Below are 16,563 nucleotides of genomic sequence, written 5' to 3'. Positions count from 1 at the left end.
AACTGTAAATCTATGGAAAACTCTGGGAAAAAATAATAAATCTCAACTGAAATATAAAATATATAAATGACACAAGAAAATGTTGTATTATTTCTATCCTTCAACCTAAGGAAATCAAACACTTGAGGATTCAATTATTTCTATTTTTTTTTTTTTTGCTAAGCATGTAACGCTTTATTTCTAGAAGTTACATAGTTATTACTATATAGATTAATTATTATTATTACTATTCATTATATTTAAGAACATCACAATTTTACTAAAAGTAACTTATTTTCAAGAATACTAAACCATTCTGCTCAGCTGCGCTTTGACTTCGCATCCGCGGTCTGCAACCTATAATATCACGATCAAATATATCCAAACATTACAAAGAAGGTATAAAAAACTATAAATGCAAAAAACTCGCGTGGTCAGTTTATATAAGTATAAATAAGTATTAAAGTATAAATGCGCGTGAAACGTAATATAGTTCTTCGCAAATAGTTCATTTTAAAACATTCTTATAAATCATTCAACAATACGTACATGTTACAAAGGCATATCGCATAATCTTCTTATTTACAGTTCCAATGTACACAAAAGTTGGTGTAAATTATAAAACAGTAATTTAATTCTTTAACAGCAGCAATTTTTCTTAATATTATTATTTCATTAATGCTGTTATTATAATGCTAGTTTATACTTCATAGGATAATCTGAATAAGTTTTTTTATTGATCGTTGTATCAAAGTCTATATCAAAATTCTTGAATTGCTTCCAAATCAGTCTATTTCATTTATTTGCTTGTATTTTATTTAAAAATTGACCAATTTTTTTTGATAAAAATGTTGAGCATTATTCATATACAAAAAAAATCTCGGCAGCTTGATATTAGTGATTGTTTTACTTATAATTCAGTCGTCATGTGCGAAGTTAAAGCTTGCACTCTGGAAGCGTTGCAACTTTTGCATAAGACATGATCATCAAGGGGATAGCAGGCGTCCTCTGTATCGGAGGATAATACAAGTCCGCAATCTTCGCATTTATAACACTGAGTATGAAAACTTCTATCTAGTGCTACGACGCGAACAGTCTCATCTTCTCCTGGTTCTGGCATGATTGGTAATTTGCATACACAGCATCGTGGAGCAAATTTCCTAAAAAATAAATTGCGTGTTAATGTATAATTTGGATCATTGTGATGGATTAAATCTTTGGCTGCTTAAAGTATATTTACTTGTGGAAACATTGAATGCAGTGTACTTGATTTGTTGCATCAACAGTAAATGGTATACCATCTAAGCTTTGTCCACAAACGACGCATGTAAAGCAGGATGGATGGTATGGTTTTCCAGTAGCACGTAAAATTCTGTCTAAAATTGGCAGAGTGCAAACGCAACATTTTTCTAAGGTATTCAAAAAATCTTCTTCGCAGTATGGTTTTCCCTCAGAAGAGTAAAATGGTTTTCCTTGAAGTCTAACATTGCAAACAAAGCAGCAGAAGCAACTAATGTGGAATACTTGGTCCATTGCAGAACAGCCAGTTCCTTCACCTTCGACCTTTTTACCACACTTTGCACAAATACCATAAATATCACTGTCTTCTGAATTATCTTCCATTCCTTGAACTAGAAGATCTGTTAGTGCATCAACCTAAGAAAAAAGGATGTCACTGTGAGAAACAAGTTCTACCGCATTTCAATTCAATAAATTTTTTGCATGAAAAAATATTTTTTATCTTACCTCTTTTATAGAATTTGTTTTTCCTTGAGGCTGAGAAGCAGAACCATATCCAGAATACATTGAATAATTGCAAGACAGCTGTGATGGTGGTCTTGGATTTATAGGCTCATAAATAGATTCGTACGTAGAACTGGATTGAGAACTCGGACCATAAATGTCGTTTGGATATGAGTCGGTTGGAAAATCTGTTTGGTAAGTAGCTCGTCTTAATTCACTGTAACTGGATGATACAGGACTTGGGGGTGGAGGAAGTTCTTCTGGCGGAGGAGGAAAGGAATTTCCTGCTATGCAAGAAATATATTCTGAAGGTTCAGGAGGTGGTGGTAAATCATCTAAATAATGGGAAAAATAAGATTAAATTGAAACCAGAACAAAAACATAATAAAAATAATAAAATAAAAGTAAATGACAAATGATGAATGATAAAAAAATAAGATAAATGATTTGTGTACAAAATGAAATTTGAATTGACGATTTGGAATGGTGATGGAAATGTTTTGTGATGGTACTAGTGATACCTGATATAATATCAAAAATTTAAATAACTTACCTGAACTATGACCTTGAGCAGGTATATTGCAATATGTGTTTTCTGGTTTAGTAGTGTTCCATTGAATGTTACTGTAAACTATATCCTTCTCTTTTTGAATAGGCTGAGGGATAGGTATAGGTATTGCAGGCTCTATATTACTATAAACTGCATTTCTTGTAGTTGATCTGTTTGCTCTATCATTTGTAAGTGGCACTTGCGGTGCTGGCATGTTACCAATATTGGAATAAAAATTTTTGTCATCATATCGATACAACGGATTGAACTTTTCTTGTGGTTGATTCGTATAAAAGTTTTCGTTCTTCTGGTAGAATTTTGATGAATCACCATTTGTTGGAGTTGAACGAGGATAGTCGCTTTTGTCCACATTATGAGGTATAAACGGAGCTGGAGTGTTCATGTATAAATTTGTTGCTTTTTCATTGGACCCAGTATTATTTAATACTGTGCTGTATGATGGAATGGATGCAGCCTTTATAGTATAACTTTGTGGTACCTACATGAAAATATTATTTGATTAAAGAATTTTTCCACTAACTAAATTATGTATCAAACTGCAAGTCTAAAGCTAACATAAAACTAAGTTTGTATAAGAATAAGAAAAATGGTTGAGTGCTATATACAATGTATCAAACAGGTCGAAGATGTGTCATGGTGTAAAAAATTATTTGAAAAAACAATTTTAATCAGGTATTCTTACTTTGAATGGGAAACTACTAATTCCCTATAATAACTACACATATCGTTATATCAAATTCAACCTGTTGTACAAAATATAAAAAACAAAGAACAAATCTAGCTTTCTTTGTACAGCAGTAGTGAATCACATATAGCATGTATGTATATGCCCTCACAAAGATTTACCATTCATTGTCCCATTGAAGGAATGCATTTGTCAAAAAGTTTGTCAATTAGTAAATTTCAATTAAATCCAATGTTAATTGTAACAAGCATAAAATCAAACTGACCTGTGGTTGTGATTTTTTTGGTTTAGGTGGAACCGCAGGCCCAACTTTTTTGCCAGTTTTAACTGTTGTTGTATGACTTCCATCGTGTCCAAGCTGCAAGCTTGCAATATCCTGCTCCAAATTGCCAATGTTGGACATGTTGCTTGAAATATCAATGTCAGCAGTTAGACAATGGTTGCGCAAGACTTGAAATACTCCTATAAACATAGAAAAGGAAAAGACATGAGATGTGAAATGTGGAACAGTCTGATTTAACTGTTTGAAAAGTTGCCGCTCTTTACAAACACTAAAAGGTAACGTATTCAGCATTGAAACTTATCTGTTGCGCATAAGTTATTATGTTTAGTGATAAGGAAGTAGACAGATGCCGCAGTCAAAATGATGGAACTAACGCCCTTGTACTCGGATGAAAAATTTCCACGTAAGTAACCAAGCAATTTTACAAGCCTTGCTGGGAATTTTGTTAAAAATTCGCCAACCAGACAGTCAAGTAAGTACGTAGTTGTGACCCTTTCCGAAACAGCTTTCACGCCCGAATTACTTATAACGCGTGTGACAAGCATGCTCACACCTCTGACTCATGCATCACCGCTCTTATCATCCAAGCAACCATGACTCAAGTAACTGAGTAACTTCGGCCCAATTGCAGCGGGGACGCATAATTTATGCAATAATTCGACGAGATAAGCCGTCGACCAGTGGTGTATAATCCTCGCGAAATGCTCTCTCTCTCTCTCTCTCTCTCTCTCTCGGCGGTATCTAGGTACATAAAGTACATACATTGTCAACGAACGCGAACAAAGATCTCTCTCGCGCCCGCGCGCGCGCGCGGGGTGAAAGGGAAAGTGCTGGCACTTTTCAATGACGGACGTTCTTGTACGTCTTGTACGTAATCTCTCGCTCGAGGAAGAAGAACACTCTTACCTGAGTTAGCTGAAGAAGCTGTCGTCCAAGAAGTCGGAGAAGTAGTTCAGTGTTGACGACTCCGAAGTTGAGAGTAGAATGTTCCGGTCGCCGCGGTGTGTGCCAAAGGAGGTCCTGCAATCGGCGGGCGGTGTATAATAATGCGCTGACTCGACTTGACAGCGACGGACCACGCCGCGATTTTTCCCACCTCGGCTCGGCAGCGTATCCTGTCTCTCGCTCGCTTCTGGTTCTGTCCGCGCATATCCTATCTATATATGTATATATTGCTTATAGCATATGTATATAGATAACGCGATTGCGACCGCTAAAGGCCGTGACAGCTAAAAAAGCATAGAGCACAACCACAAGGCACACGGGACTTTCCACACAGACGCGCTGCGCTTGCGTTGTGCCTGCGCTGCGCGTGTTCCTCTGCGGTAATGTATATACACACACGCACACGCGCGCACACACGCACACACACACACACACAAGGCGATGTGCATCGTTGTGTGTTCTGTATGCGACTATGCCTCTCGTTGTACTCGTAGTCGTCCTAACCTATTGTAATCCGAGATCAAAATTGCAAGAAAAATAATTATATTTTAATACAAATAATTGAAATAAAAAAAATTACATGAAAACAAATCGATATGTTTATTCTAAGATAAGTAAATAGTTGAATAAATTAATTAGTACCCTGTTGAAAATAATGACGTCATATGAAGCTACCCAGATAACATCATGTCGGCACAGTGATGGCACAATGATGACATGCGTGTGACATGCGTGGCTGCACTGTGACTAATTCCTGCCCCGCTCCCAGGACGGCACAGTGACGGCACGTGTGGAAAGCACGCGTGCTGTCCATGTGCTGTCACAGTGCTGAATCAATGTGCCGCCGCGTGGACTCAAAAATTCAATCAGCGTGAAAGCACTGTGCCGGCACATCGCGGTCACAGCGTGCTAGCACACCGTGACAGCACTGTGCCGTCACATTGCGGTCACAGCGTGCTAGCATACCGTGACAGCACTGTGCCGTCACATTGCGGTCACAGCGTGATCTCCACAGGCAGCAATTAACTAAATATTTTTATTTATATTAAATTAATAATATATTTACTAAATAATAAGAATATATTAATTTTAATTGATAAACTTTATTTTTTATATATTATTTTTTAAAAAATAATTTTTGTTCCATCGCAGTCTGCGAAAGTATGTATGATCGAACGTCGGGGTCGTCTACAAGGCACTCAATTTGCATTGCTTCGTCATCGCTTTCATCTTCATTTTCTTGATCATTATAATTCTTATTTCCTTCATCTGCATCACTCGCCTCAGCTACTGCATCATTTTCTTCATTATAATTAGCCTCCATATCTTGCGCATCATTCTGGAACTCAGCAACACTCTCGATATCATCGCCTCCACGATTGCCGATATTTTCCAGAGAATTTTCGTCATTCTGGACATTATGAATCTCGGAGACGACGGTTGTTGTGTTAATATTATGTGGTCTGAAAAACAATTTTTTTGTTAATAAAAATAAATAGGAAGCCGAAGGCAAAGAAGGAGGCTGGTAGGAAAGAATGGAGCGAAGAAGAGTGAGAGCTAGAAAGGGCGAGATGGAAGGAAGGCGAAAAAAGGGAATCAGGGCAAAAAGGGTGAGAGCTTGTAAAGGCGAGAGGGAAGAAGGGGAAAAGAAAGAGAGTGAGAGAGAGAGGGGGGAGGAAAGAAAACTAGGAAAAAGGTAGAACAGGATGGAGAAAGGAAGGAAGAAGAGAAGGGAATTAGGGCAAAAAGGGTGAGAACTTGTAAAGGCGAGAGAGAGAGAGAGAGAGAGAGAGAGAGAGAGAGAGAGAGAGAGAGAGAGAGAGAGAGAGAGAGTGAGAGAGAGAGAGAGAGAGAGAGAGTGAGAGAGAGAGAGAGAGAGAGAGAGAGAGAGAGAGAGAGAGAGAGAGAGAGAGAGAGAGTGAGAGAGAGAGTGAGAGAGAGTGAGAGAGAGAGTGAGAGAGAGAGAGAGTGAGAGAGAAAGAGAGTGAGAGAGAGAGTGAGAGAGAGAGAGAGAGAGAGAGAGAGAGAGAGAGAGAGAGATTGAAGGGTTGCAGGGAGTGAGGAAGACATGAAAGTACAGAGAAGAGAGGGATGGTGAAAGGTACGGTAATCAAGTAAGAAAGGAAATAATAATAGGCAGTGAAGAAGGAAGGGGAGGGGGCGATAGTGAAAGAGTGAGGGAGGGGAGAGAATATTATTATTTTACAGTGTTAAAAAGGCTACTCACAGTAGTAAGGTATCGTTGCGACTCAGAAATTCGTTCTGCTCCTGCTCCATCACCTTACTTTTCTTTGGAGTACTGGCTTCAAAGTAATCCTCGCTCCCACACGGAGAGCGAGATCTGAGTCTGGACTGTCGAGGTAGTTCCTGCTTTTTTTGAAGCTCCATGCTCCTTCTCCTCGAAGTGCTTGTTTCGAAGCGATTCTCCCTTAAATCCGGCGATCGAGACCTGGATCTGGACTGTTGAGGCGGTCGCTTTTTTTGAAGCCCCATCAAGCTTCTTCTCCGATCATTGCTCCCATCCGGAGAGCGAGACCTGGGTGGTCGGGACAGCCGATATGGTTGCTTTCCGTGAAGCTCCATCACGTCCCTTCTCCGATCCTTGCTTCCATCTGGCGATTGAGTCCTGGGAGAGAGGGACGGAAATCAAGTAAGAAAGGAAATAATAATAGGCAGTGAAGAAGGAAGGGGAGGGGGCGATAGCGAAAGAGTGAGGGAGGGGAAAGAATAGTATTATTTTTCGATGTTAAAAAAATGCCAAATAATTTTAGTAAAAGACTACTCACAGTAGTGAGGTATTGTTGTGACTCAGGAATTCTGACTCTGAACTCTGGACTTCCGAGACTCTGGACTGCCGAGGTGGTATTTTTTTTTGAAGTCCCATCACCTTCCTCCTCTGATCCTTGCTTCCGTCCGGAGAGCGAGACCTGGGTCGGGACTGCCGAGTTGGTTGCCCTCCTTCAAGCTCCATCACGCCCCTACTCTGTTCCTTGCTCCCACCCGAAGAGCGAGACCTTGATCGTCGAGGTAGCTGCTTTTTAGCAGCTTTTGCTACAATTTGGCGCCGTAAGTTCTCTTTAAGAGCCTTCAGAGCTTTGGTCACAGCGTCCGAAAACTCTGTGTTATTGGGCTTTCGAAACTTATTGTATGAGGACACCGCTTCTGCAAAAGGAAAGTAATTATATGATCAACATATTAAGAAGAAAACAAAGAGGGAGGCAGAGAGGGAGTAAGTGAGGAAATAAAAGAGGAAGGGAGAATGGAAGAAAGGGCAGAAGGAGCAAAAAAAGAAAAGAAGGATAAGGCAGAGTGTAGACGGGTATAAAAGATAAAGGAAGGAGGAGAGGGCAGGAGTTGGGGGGCGGGAGAGAAATGGAGGGAGCAGGGGCTCAATAGAGACGGGAAAAAACAAAAAGTAAGGGAGGAAAGAAGGGACGAGGAAACAAAGAAAGGCAAGGAGGAGGGATGGGAGAGGAGGAACAAAGGTGGTGAAAGTATTATTATCACAAAAACAGAATATTACCTTCACAAGCTCTTATGAAGCGTGATTCAGAAAGGCTTGTAATATTTTTACTTGGCTGGCCAAGCCAAGATACTTTTTTAAGCAAACTCTCCGTCACTTCAAAGCTGCTCTTGAGGTATAGGGAAAGACTATCCTCGACGTTGCGGCCGCCCAAATACACTAGATAATCGACCTGCAAATTATATATTTAATAATACATACATACAAACGTTTTCGCGCGCGTGCACACACACACACACACACATAAACACACACACTGCACTAACACACATAATACACTTACGCACACACGCTTAAACACACACACATGCACACACCTATCCACACTCTTACGCACACACACAGATACACATGATCAAACACACACACATACACACACACGCATAAACACACACAAACACACACACTGCACTCACACACATAATACACTTACGCATACACGCTTAAACACACACACATGCACACACACACACTTACGCACACACAGAGATACACATGATCAAACACACACACATACACGCACACTTACGCACACACAGATACACATGTTCAAATACACACCCACGTACACGCACACACACACACACACAGATTGAAATATAATATTCTTACAGTTTGATTGAATGTTTCGTCATCAACATTTTCAAAGGAAATTAGATCTTCGACACTTTTAAAAGGCAACCAGCTTGGACAACTCATTTTTCCCACTTTCTTTTTCGCCGTAAGAGTCTTCAACATTGAATTGTTTTCCCTAAAAAATTCAACTATCTCAATAACCAATAATCTCGGGCATGATTTTTCCCACCCACTTTCCCTATCTCACTGTCTTTTCCACTTTTTCTTAGATCCGCCCTCCCTTCCTCCCTTCTCCATTCTCCCTCATTTTCTCCTCTTCTTAAATTTTTTCCCCCACTCCCTGTTAGAAAAGGTCGATAGAAGTCGATTAGATCACTTATCGACTTGAATAGTCAATTTTAATTCCACTTTTTGAATTAGAACTTGATAAAACTTGATACATACGATAAAAATCGATATAAGTCGATAAAACTTAATATGAAAAATTACAATTGAAATTGATGGAATTCCAAGAAGAAAATGGTCTAGCGATTCAAATTGTAAATTTTCATATCAAGTTTTATCGACTCATATCGATTTTTATCGTATTTTACCACGTTTCATCAAGTTCTAATGCAAAAAGTGGAATTAAGATTTTTATTTTTATTTTTATTTTTATTCAAGTCAATTGCAATCTTATCGACTTAAATGGTGAATTCTTATCCACAATAGTTAAAGACTCAAACTGATTAAAGTTAAAGATTCAAACTGATTAAAATGAAAGAAAATGGTTCCCTGCCTCCTACATCCCTTCTCTCCCTCTCTCTCTCTCTCTCTCTCTCTCTCTCTCTCTCTCTCTCTCTCTCTCTCTCTCCGATTATGCATATTTTATTTAGTTACAAAGTTAATGATTTTATTACTTACTTAGTCATACGCTCGCAGTCAGATAACCTTTCTTTTAGATCACTACAATTGAAGGAAAATTATAGATTATAATCGATAAGGCTATTCTTGAATTATCATTGTTTACCTCAATGACTGTAGAACTTCTCTTTGAAACTTTTCCATGGTCATGTTGGACGTTGAGGCTGTTTAACATTAATAATTGATTTGAAACAATATCAATTTATAATATAATTAAAGGGTCTGATAGTCGATTGAAAATTCAAATTTCGCTTCACAATTGTCTGTAATTTATAAAGTTTAAGGTTATATATAAATTACGCGATTTTAAGACATTATTTAAATGCCATTCAACGGAATATTTGTATATAAACTTCAAAGGAGAATGCCCACGGATGTAGGAAAAATCGGTCTCCTCGGGGTACGTAAGAAACCTATACCATCGTTTAGATTATGAAAAGCGCGTATGTAAAAAAATCAACCCCCATACTTCGAGGAAAGCTGAGATATTTAGCGATGAAGTTTTCACCCTGAAACGTTGTAAAAAATTACGAAATACTCTAAAGTTGGAGCTTTACACCATTATTTTTAGACTTTGTAAAGGTCAATCGAAAGGTCTCGATATAGGCTACCTTCTCAGTGAGATTGCAAATGGGCGACGCAACCCTAAGATTTTCGGAACCTTTATTTTTTTACTTTTCGGGCGTCAATGGAAAGATCTCGATAGCAGCTACCTCCTCAGTGAGGTTTTAAATGGGCGACGCACTTTTAACGTAGATTTTGAGCAACTGTTGAATCTATTTAAGAGTGCTTCGTCTTCATACCGGAAGTCCGAATTTTTAGCAGCGCCCTCCACATCGCACCTCAATAATCATTAATGATGTAAACAAACTTAACCATCGAAAAGTGGATATTATTGAGTTTCGCCACTTGTAGTAAGTACAAAGGAATGTTTAAAAAAAAATTAGGCAATTAAAATTAAATAATAACGACGTATTTCATCGGACAAATTTGAAGAGGCCATTTTGCTAACTACAATTTGACTTTGTCTGACGAAATACGTCGTTATTATTTAATTTTAATTGCCTAATTTTTTTTAAAAACATTCCATTGTACTTACTACAAGTGGCGAAACTTGATTTATGGTAATAAAGTTCATCAAGTAATTATAATTAACAAAAAATGTTTTTTAAGCTAGGTGGCGGGTCACTCGAGGTATGGAGCACTCTTAAGCGTTGATGAAACCTTGAGTTTTTAGAACAAGATCTCCGAACTTAGCTATACCCAGAACCACGACAAGGGCGTGCCGGAGCTTTGGCTTTATTTATTTTTTCTATTTTTTCACTGATTTAAAGGTGCCTTGCCTGTTGAAAACCTAAAAGAAAGTAGCTGCTATCAAGACCTTTCGATTGACGCCCGAAAAATCAAAAAATAATGCTGCAAAGGGTGATTTCTAATTGAAAAAGCTAGGGGGTAGTTCAGGGGTAAGCGGTCGTTCCCCGAGGGGGCCGATTTTTCCTATATCCGTGGGCATCCTACTTTTGTAAAGCGATGGATATTTAAATTACTGAAGGCAACAACAGCGTGGTTTATCGTAATTTTGTTTTTATTATTTGTTATTTTTATAACAAATAAAAGAAACAAAATTACGATACATGAAGCGAGAAATTTGAATTTTTCAATATTAGTAGGTTTTGAAACTACCTTGAGGTATATTTTCGTCTCGTCTACTTAAGTGCCTACTACTATTAGTTGCCTGATGTTTATACGGTTGTTTATTAACGTTCGGGGTGCTGTTTTTCCGCGTAATATCGTTCCGATGCTGATGTACTGGAGACTTCTGCAGCATTTGGAACAACTTAGGGTTCTCAGCCTGGGTCCTCTGCAAATCAGCCATGAGGTTGGACGTAGCTGTTTCAGGAGAAGCTCCCCCCAATTTTTTTTGTATACGGGACATCTGCGAACGTTAAATTGTCTTCATATGCATACTAAGTGACAGTACATTACAAAAAAAGGGAAAGTACAAGATTTTTTCGAACATGCATACTGAACGAGCATACCATATTCCCGAGTGTACTATTTTTCTCTACTCGCATTAACATTCGATTTCATCCAAGGACGATAGGATACTTTGTGATCCGGTATAATGGAAGAAAACTTACTTATGGGAGGGATGGAGAAGCGATGGGAGGGGGAAGGGCGGGAAAGAGAGAGAGAGAGAGAGAGAGAGAGAGAGAGAGAGAGAGAGAGAGAGAGAGAGAGAGAGAAGAAAATAGTGAAAACTGGACGATGGAAAAAAGGGTGCGTGACAATAAGGTAGCAAGACAGACAGGTCGGGTAGAGAGGTTCGAAAGGTGAGAGGGAACTAGTTAAAGAGGGAAAAAGGGAGTGACATAAATGGAGGGAGAAAGTTAATAGCTACCGCACGCACACACACACGCGCGCGCGCGCGCGTATTCAGGCGAACATAACTTAAGTATATCTTTGTGCTACATACAAGTATGGGTGATATAGTTGCATGGCTCCCGCAAGTTGCTCTCTTTGTACAACTTTTAAGTTTGAGTGGATTCTTCCAAAGTCTATTGATTATGGAAATTGAGCTGGGTCCTCTATCGAAGGTTTCAGCCATAAAATGTGAAAATAGCTTAAAATCTCAGGTTAGGTTTTCAAGGCTCAGGGTAGGCTCAGAAGTTTGCGCATTTAAAAAAATCCAAGTTATATTTTTGGATAAAATCTCAGGTTGCCAAACCACCACACCGTTTTAACTTAAAGATATTAGTTATTATATACATGCGAAGAATGTGAAAACAAAATCTAATACACTAATATAAAAATTGGAAAATAATCTTGACATCTAATATTTCTTTTTTCGATTACTAGCGATTTAAAATGCCCCATGTACGTTGTTTTTCTTTATTTTCACTTTGTGAGGTTAGGAATTCAAATATACGCAGAAATCGCGCGCGAAACGACCAGCCAATCAGAGAACAAATAAATTGATTACGATGTCTTTTTTAGAATAGGATATGCGATAATGAAACGAAATATTAAAAAAAAAAATAAAATCAAAGAAGAGATTAAATAAAATAAATGTGCGTACTAATCACGATGCGACGATAAAATTTTAGTAACAATGAATATTTCTGGAACACAATCTTTTGTGGATAGTTCTAGCCAGTAGGGCATCCTAAAACATTTGCTTTCTATTTCTTCAAATCTTATAAGAGAAAGATGTGGAGATAGCTCAGAGCAAAGGAAAACACCAAGAGATGAAGAAGGACAAGGATAATCATAGAAGTTTTGAACTAGCCTAAAACTTTTGACCAGAAGATACAAATCTTTGTCGTTAATTACAATAACATTTTGAACAACGCAAATTGATTTATTTCGAAGAATGAATGTATTATCAGACTGAAAGACTGATAATACCTGAGATCCTCCATAAACTACTTTTTTATACTGCCTATAGGTATAATCAATTTCAGGTTCTGGGCCATCTGAATGTGAACTGATAAATTTGAAACTGTTACTATCAACACGCTTCCTGACGTTAACGGAACAATTCTCAGAACGTCTTTTAGAAATTTGTTCCAAATGTTGAGCAGGTTTTCTGCACAATTTTCTAAAATACGTCATATTATTTTCATATGGAAATGCAGAAAAAGAATCTAAAGTTCCAAATGATCTCACATCCTCAGCAAGGTGTAACAAAGCATGGGTGTTGTATGAAAGAAATTCAATGCCATAAACATCTGATGCTCTATCAACAAATATTTTTATGAACTGTTCTGCTAAGTCAATTAATTCATTGGAAGCTAAAGGATTTGCAAATATCCTCATAGCTGCATGAAGTAGGAGAAAGTGCATAAAAACAGCCGAATTCATCAAACCATAAAACATTGCAGCGCCAGTATAAAAAAGAATTTGCCTTTGTTCGGTAGCTTTAAATTTACCATGCTTTTCTGCATTGATAGGTTTACGGGCAAACTCTGCGGGACAGTAAGATTTGATTTGCTGCATACGATCACTTAATATTCTTCTATTTGGAGCGGATAACCTAACTGATTCTATAAACCTGCCATCCATTAATCCCTGAAAAATTTTCTCCATAAGACCTAAACACACTAAATGCATGTAGTCAAATACAGTATTTGTAACTACATTAAAATCAAGTTTTCCTATTGGGCATTCTGTTTTGTGATGATCTGTATCAACTTGCAATGAATACTCTTCCTGCGTACGACGAGCATGATCAACGCCACGATAAACCATTACTCCTGGACGAATAAATTCCCCTCTCACCCAGCATCTAGAACACGAAGCTTTAGAGTTATGTCCACAATGACCTAATGAAAAAGATCGGGCAGGTGCATCAGCAATAAAACATCGGAATTTCAAAAATTTATTTTCACCCTGCAAATCTATACCAGTTTCAAAAATCCTATTAAACTCATCGACAACGAGTTGAAAAAACAATGTAGCATTCGTTGGTTTTTTGTCACCTTTAAAAATACCAACAATCTCTGGACTACTTTTAGCAATATTTACAATTCTAATTTGAATTGGCCACATAATAATTTTACTAGCTTTATCGAGTGATGCCTCATCAGTGCTCATATCTACTAGCAGAACATCAGGAATCATTTCCGCAGGAGTGGACAAAAGAATGCGACGAAGACCCTGTTCAACACCTAAATGAAGATAATCCCCTCCAGCAATTTTCAAAATAGGAGTTGAGAAATTAGGAGTCTTCAATATTGTTCGGGGATCCTCATGTAAAGTAGAAAAACAATCATGGGTTTTCAGAACTTTCAAAACAATTTTAATCTGTTGATGATTCATATTGGCTTCTGTGAAAGCGGTGGCAAGATGAGCTTCGAAATCTTCGATATTGAAAAATGCATCGCCTTGATTAGATACTACAGTAGAATTTAACGAATCCGAAAATTCAGTCGTCGATGCATGGTCTGACATATCCTGAAACCTTTCACTATCGTGACCATCATCACTATTGAAAGCAACATCATCGACTGCGTTTTCATTGAGAACATAATTTTCACTATGTGCCGAGTCACTGAGATTATGGTCAATGGAATCACCGCCAGAAGCTTCAGATTCATTATTAATAATGCTTTCAGAGGACACTTGTCGTGCTCTGTTAAGTAAACGACACATACGGGCTCTGTGATCATAACCACAGAATTCAAGGGGTTTACGAGTACGCATAGATTTGAGTTTATGCATGGTTCAAAGAGCTTGATTCAAATAAAACAGTCAATCGAATCAGCTTAACTTCAATTTAACAAATTTATTAATCCTTAATCGAATTATTTTTATCACAACTGTTAAGAAAATTAAACAAACGGTCTTTTAGTGACTAAAATTACATTAATTAAAATTAAACTAATTTTTCAATCATAGTAAACAAATAAATTCTATAATTAATACAAATGCCACAACAAAATGAATAAAAGGCAAAGAAGAAACACATTTAAATGTCTGATTTAAATTTTCTTTCAGTTGAATGATTCATTAAACTTAAAACTAGGGATGATTTTACGAGCGACCGCCCCTTAAGCGTAAATAATTGTATACACTAAGGTTAGTAGAAAAATTTAATAATTATTTAATAAGAAAAGTAGCTTTTATGAAAATTAAATATTATATAGCTGCTAAACAAAATAAAGTGGCTAAATTAAGGTTATTTTTAAATGTTAAAAAATTTATTTCACCGAAAAAAACTATTATAAACTATGATTTATAAAGGCACAGCAAATTATTTTAAAATTATATCGGCGATATCAGAGTCTCTATCAAGGGGCGCGGCAGCGCCCCGATGGCAAGTATACACTAACACACTTATATGTTATTAATTAATGATTATTTATAAAAAAAATATAGAATAGAGCTTTAACGACAATTAATACAGCTGGCTAAATAAAATGAATAAAATCGCAAAAGAAAGGTTAGTGTAAAAAGTAAAATAAACAATTTTTCACGGAAAAAAATTATATCGGCGATATCTGAATCTCTATTAAGGCGCGCTAATGCCCCGATGGCGAGTATATACACACACCTATATGTTATTAGTTAAAAATTATTTATAAAAGAGAATATAAAATTTAGTTTTTATGATAATTAAAATACAGCTGGCTAAACAAAATGTAGAAAGTGGGTAAAAAAGGTTAGTTTCAAAAGTTAAAAAATATTTCACAGAAAAAAAAAACAATTGATATATATATGATATAGTTTATATATATGTATATATATAGGCACGACAAATTATTTTAAAATTTTATTGGCGATACCAGAGTCTCTATACACACACACACACACACACACACACACCTATATGTTATAAGTTAATAATTATTTATAAAACAGAATATAAAATATAGCTTTTACGATAATTAATACGGTGGCTAAACAAAATGAGTAAATTAGTGGCTAAAGAAAGGTTAGTTTAAAACGTTAAAACATTTTTCACCGAAAAAAACTATTGTTTATAGGAACACGACAAATTAATTATGAAATTATATTAACAATAGAGTCTGTACACGCATATATATATATATATATTTATATATATATATATGTGTGTGTGTGTAATATGTAAATAAAATAAGGTTATTTTTCAAATTTACTCATTTTACGATGCGGGCTCGACACGTCTTAATCAGTTATACATGGAAATATTATAAAAAAACTATGAATGAATGACAGAAAGGATTGATGAAAAGTAAATAATTTGAAGATAACTTTTACGCTTCTGGTCGATGTTTTCCAAGTTGCACTCCTCAAAAGCTGCAAATTTTGAAAAAATGCCACAAGTCTTGCCAGCTGCTACACCACAAGTCACACAGGCACTGGTATTAATTAATGATCCGCTATATTTATAATTATAATTATTTTGCGTATGAATGCGAGCGTCGTAAGCACGTGCTTTCGATGCGAAGGCTAGACTGCAAATGGCGCGAGGGCTGATGCAATGGCGGGGCGAACGTATACAATTGGCGCGAAAATGCTGATACGTGTATATAATTCCATATATACCAAAAATATCCGTGAAATGTAGATAATAAAGATAAATATATTATATTTTCTTATTATCTGTGTATATTTATATTTATTTGCCCGTATAAAAGTGCATTGAGTGTTAAGCACGACGTGCCATCCGTGTGCTTTCCCAGTGCTAACACGTTTGTGGAGCATGCGTGCTGTCGATGTGCCGTCATATTGCCAGAGCTTGAAGCTCTACACGCGGGAAAGCACAATGACGGCACAGGACGGTCACGGAATGTCGGCTCCGCGGCGACATACTATGACAGCACACTGACGGCACAGAGCGGTCACGGGCGTGCTGGCACGCCGTGCTC

General features: G+C 37.2%; 2 protein-coding genes across 17 annotated transcripts; both read right to left on the bottom strand.

Moving 5' to 3' along the window:
- Positions 1–143: 143 nt before the first annotated feature.
- Positions 144–4,792, bottom strand: LOC100114327 (lipoma-preferred partner homolog). Of its 12 annotated transcripts, none has more exons than XR_004344540.1 (7): positions 4,168–4,792; positions 3,244–3,440; positions 2,276–2,771; positions 1,726–2,057; positions 1,220–1,635; positions 529–1,139; positions 199–336 (listed from the first exon to the last, which is right to left on the bottom strand). XR_004344540.1 is itself a non-coding variant. In XM_001599325.6 (6 exons), the coding sequence occupies exons 2-6, from the start codon at positions 3,379–3,381 to the stop codon at positions 890–892; spliced, it is 1,632 nt and encodes a 543-aa protein (XP_001599375.1). In that variant the 5' UTR covers positions 3,382–3,440; positions 4,168–4,792; the 3' UTR covers positions 144–889. The 12 variants fall into 12 exon arrangements, 8 of the variants coding, with proteins under 8 accessions (XP_001599375.1, XP_032452273.1, XP_032452272.1 ...); XR_004344537.1 differs by lacking the exon at positions 4,168–4,792 and adding an exon at positions 3,563–3,808; XR_004344538.1 differs by lacking the exon at positions 4,168–4,792 and adding an exon at positions 3,563–3,808 and having other exon boundaries at positions 2,276–2,747.
- Positions 4,793–5,289: 497 nt separating this feature from the next.
- Positions 5,290–16,236, bottom strand: LOC116415714. Of its 5 annotated transcripts, none has more exons than XM_031924851.2 (10): positions 15,947–16,234; positions 11,685–11,796; positions 10,892–11,144; positions 9,315–9,372; positions 9,209–9,250; positions 8,342–8,480; positions 7,730–7,901; positions 6,993–7,368; positions 6,434–6,832; positions 5,290–5,669 (listed from the first exon to the last, which is right to left on the bottom strand). In XM_031924851.2, the coding sequence occupies exons 3-10, from the start codon at positions 11,142–11,144 to the stop codon at positions 5,324–5,326; spliced, it is 1,785 nt and encodes a 594-aa protein (XP_031780711.1). In that variant the 5' UTR covers positions 11,685–11,796; positions 15,947–16,234; the 3' UTR covers positions 5,290–5,323. The 5 variants fall into 5 exon arrangements, with proteins under 5 accessions (XP_031780711.1, XP_031780710.1, XP_031780713.1 ...); XM_031924850.2 differs by having other exon boundaries at positions 15,953–16,234; XM_031924853.2 differs by lacking the exon at positions 11,685–11,796 and having other exon boundaries at positions 15,947–16,236.
- Between the last annotated feature and the right edge of the window lie 327 nt (positions 16,237–16,563).

The sequence above is a fragment of the Nasonia vitripennis genome, chromosome 2 (genome assembly GCF_009193385.2).
Source record: "Nasonia vitripennis strain AsymCx chromosome 2, Nvit_psr_1.1, whole genome shotgun sequence".
Classification (NCBI taxonomy): Eukaryota; Metazoa; Arthropoda; class Insecta; order Hymenoptera; family Pteromalidae; genus Nasonia; species Nasonia vitripennis.
Note: the sequence above shows the minus strand (reverse complement) of the source record. Positions and strands in the feature narration are given on the sequence as shown.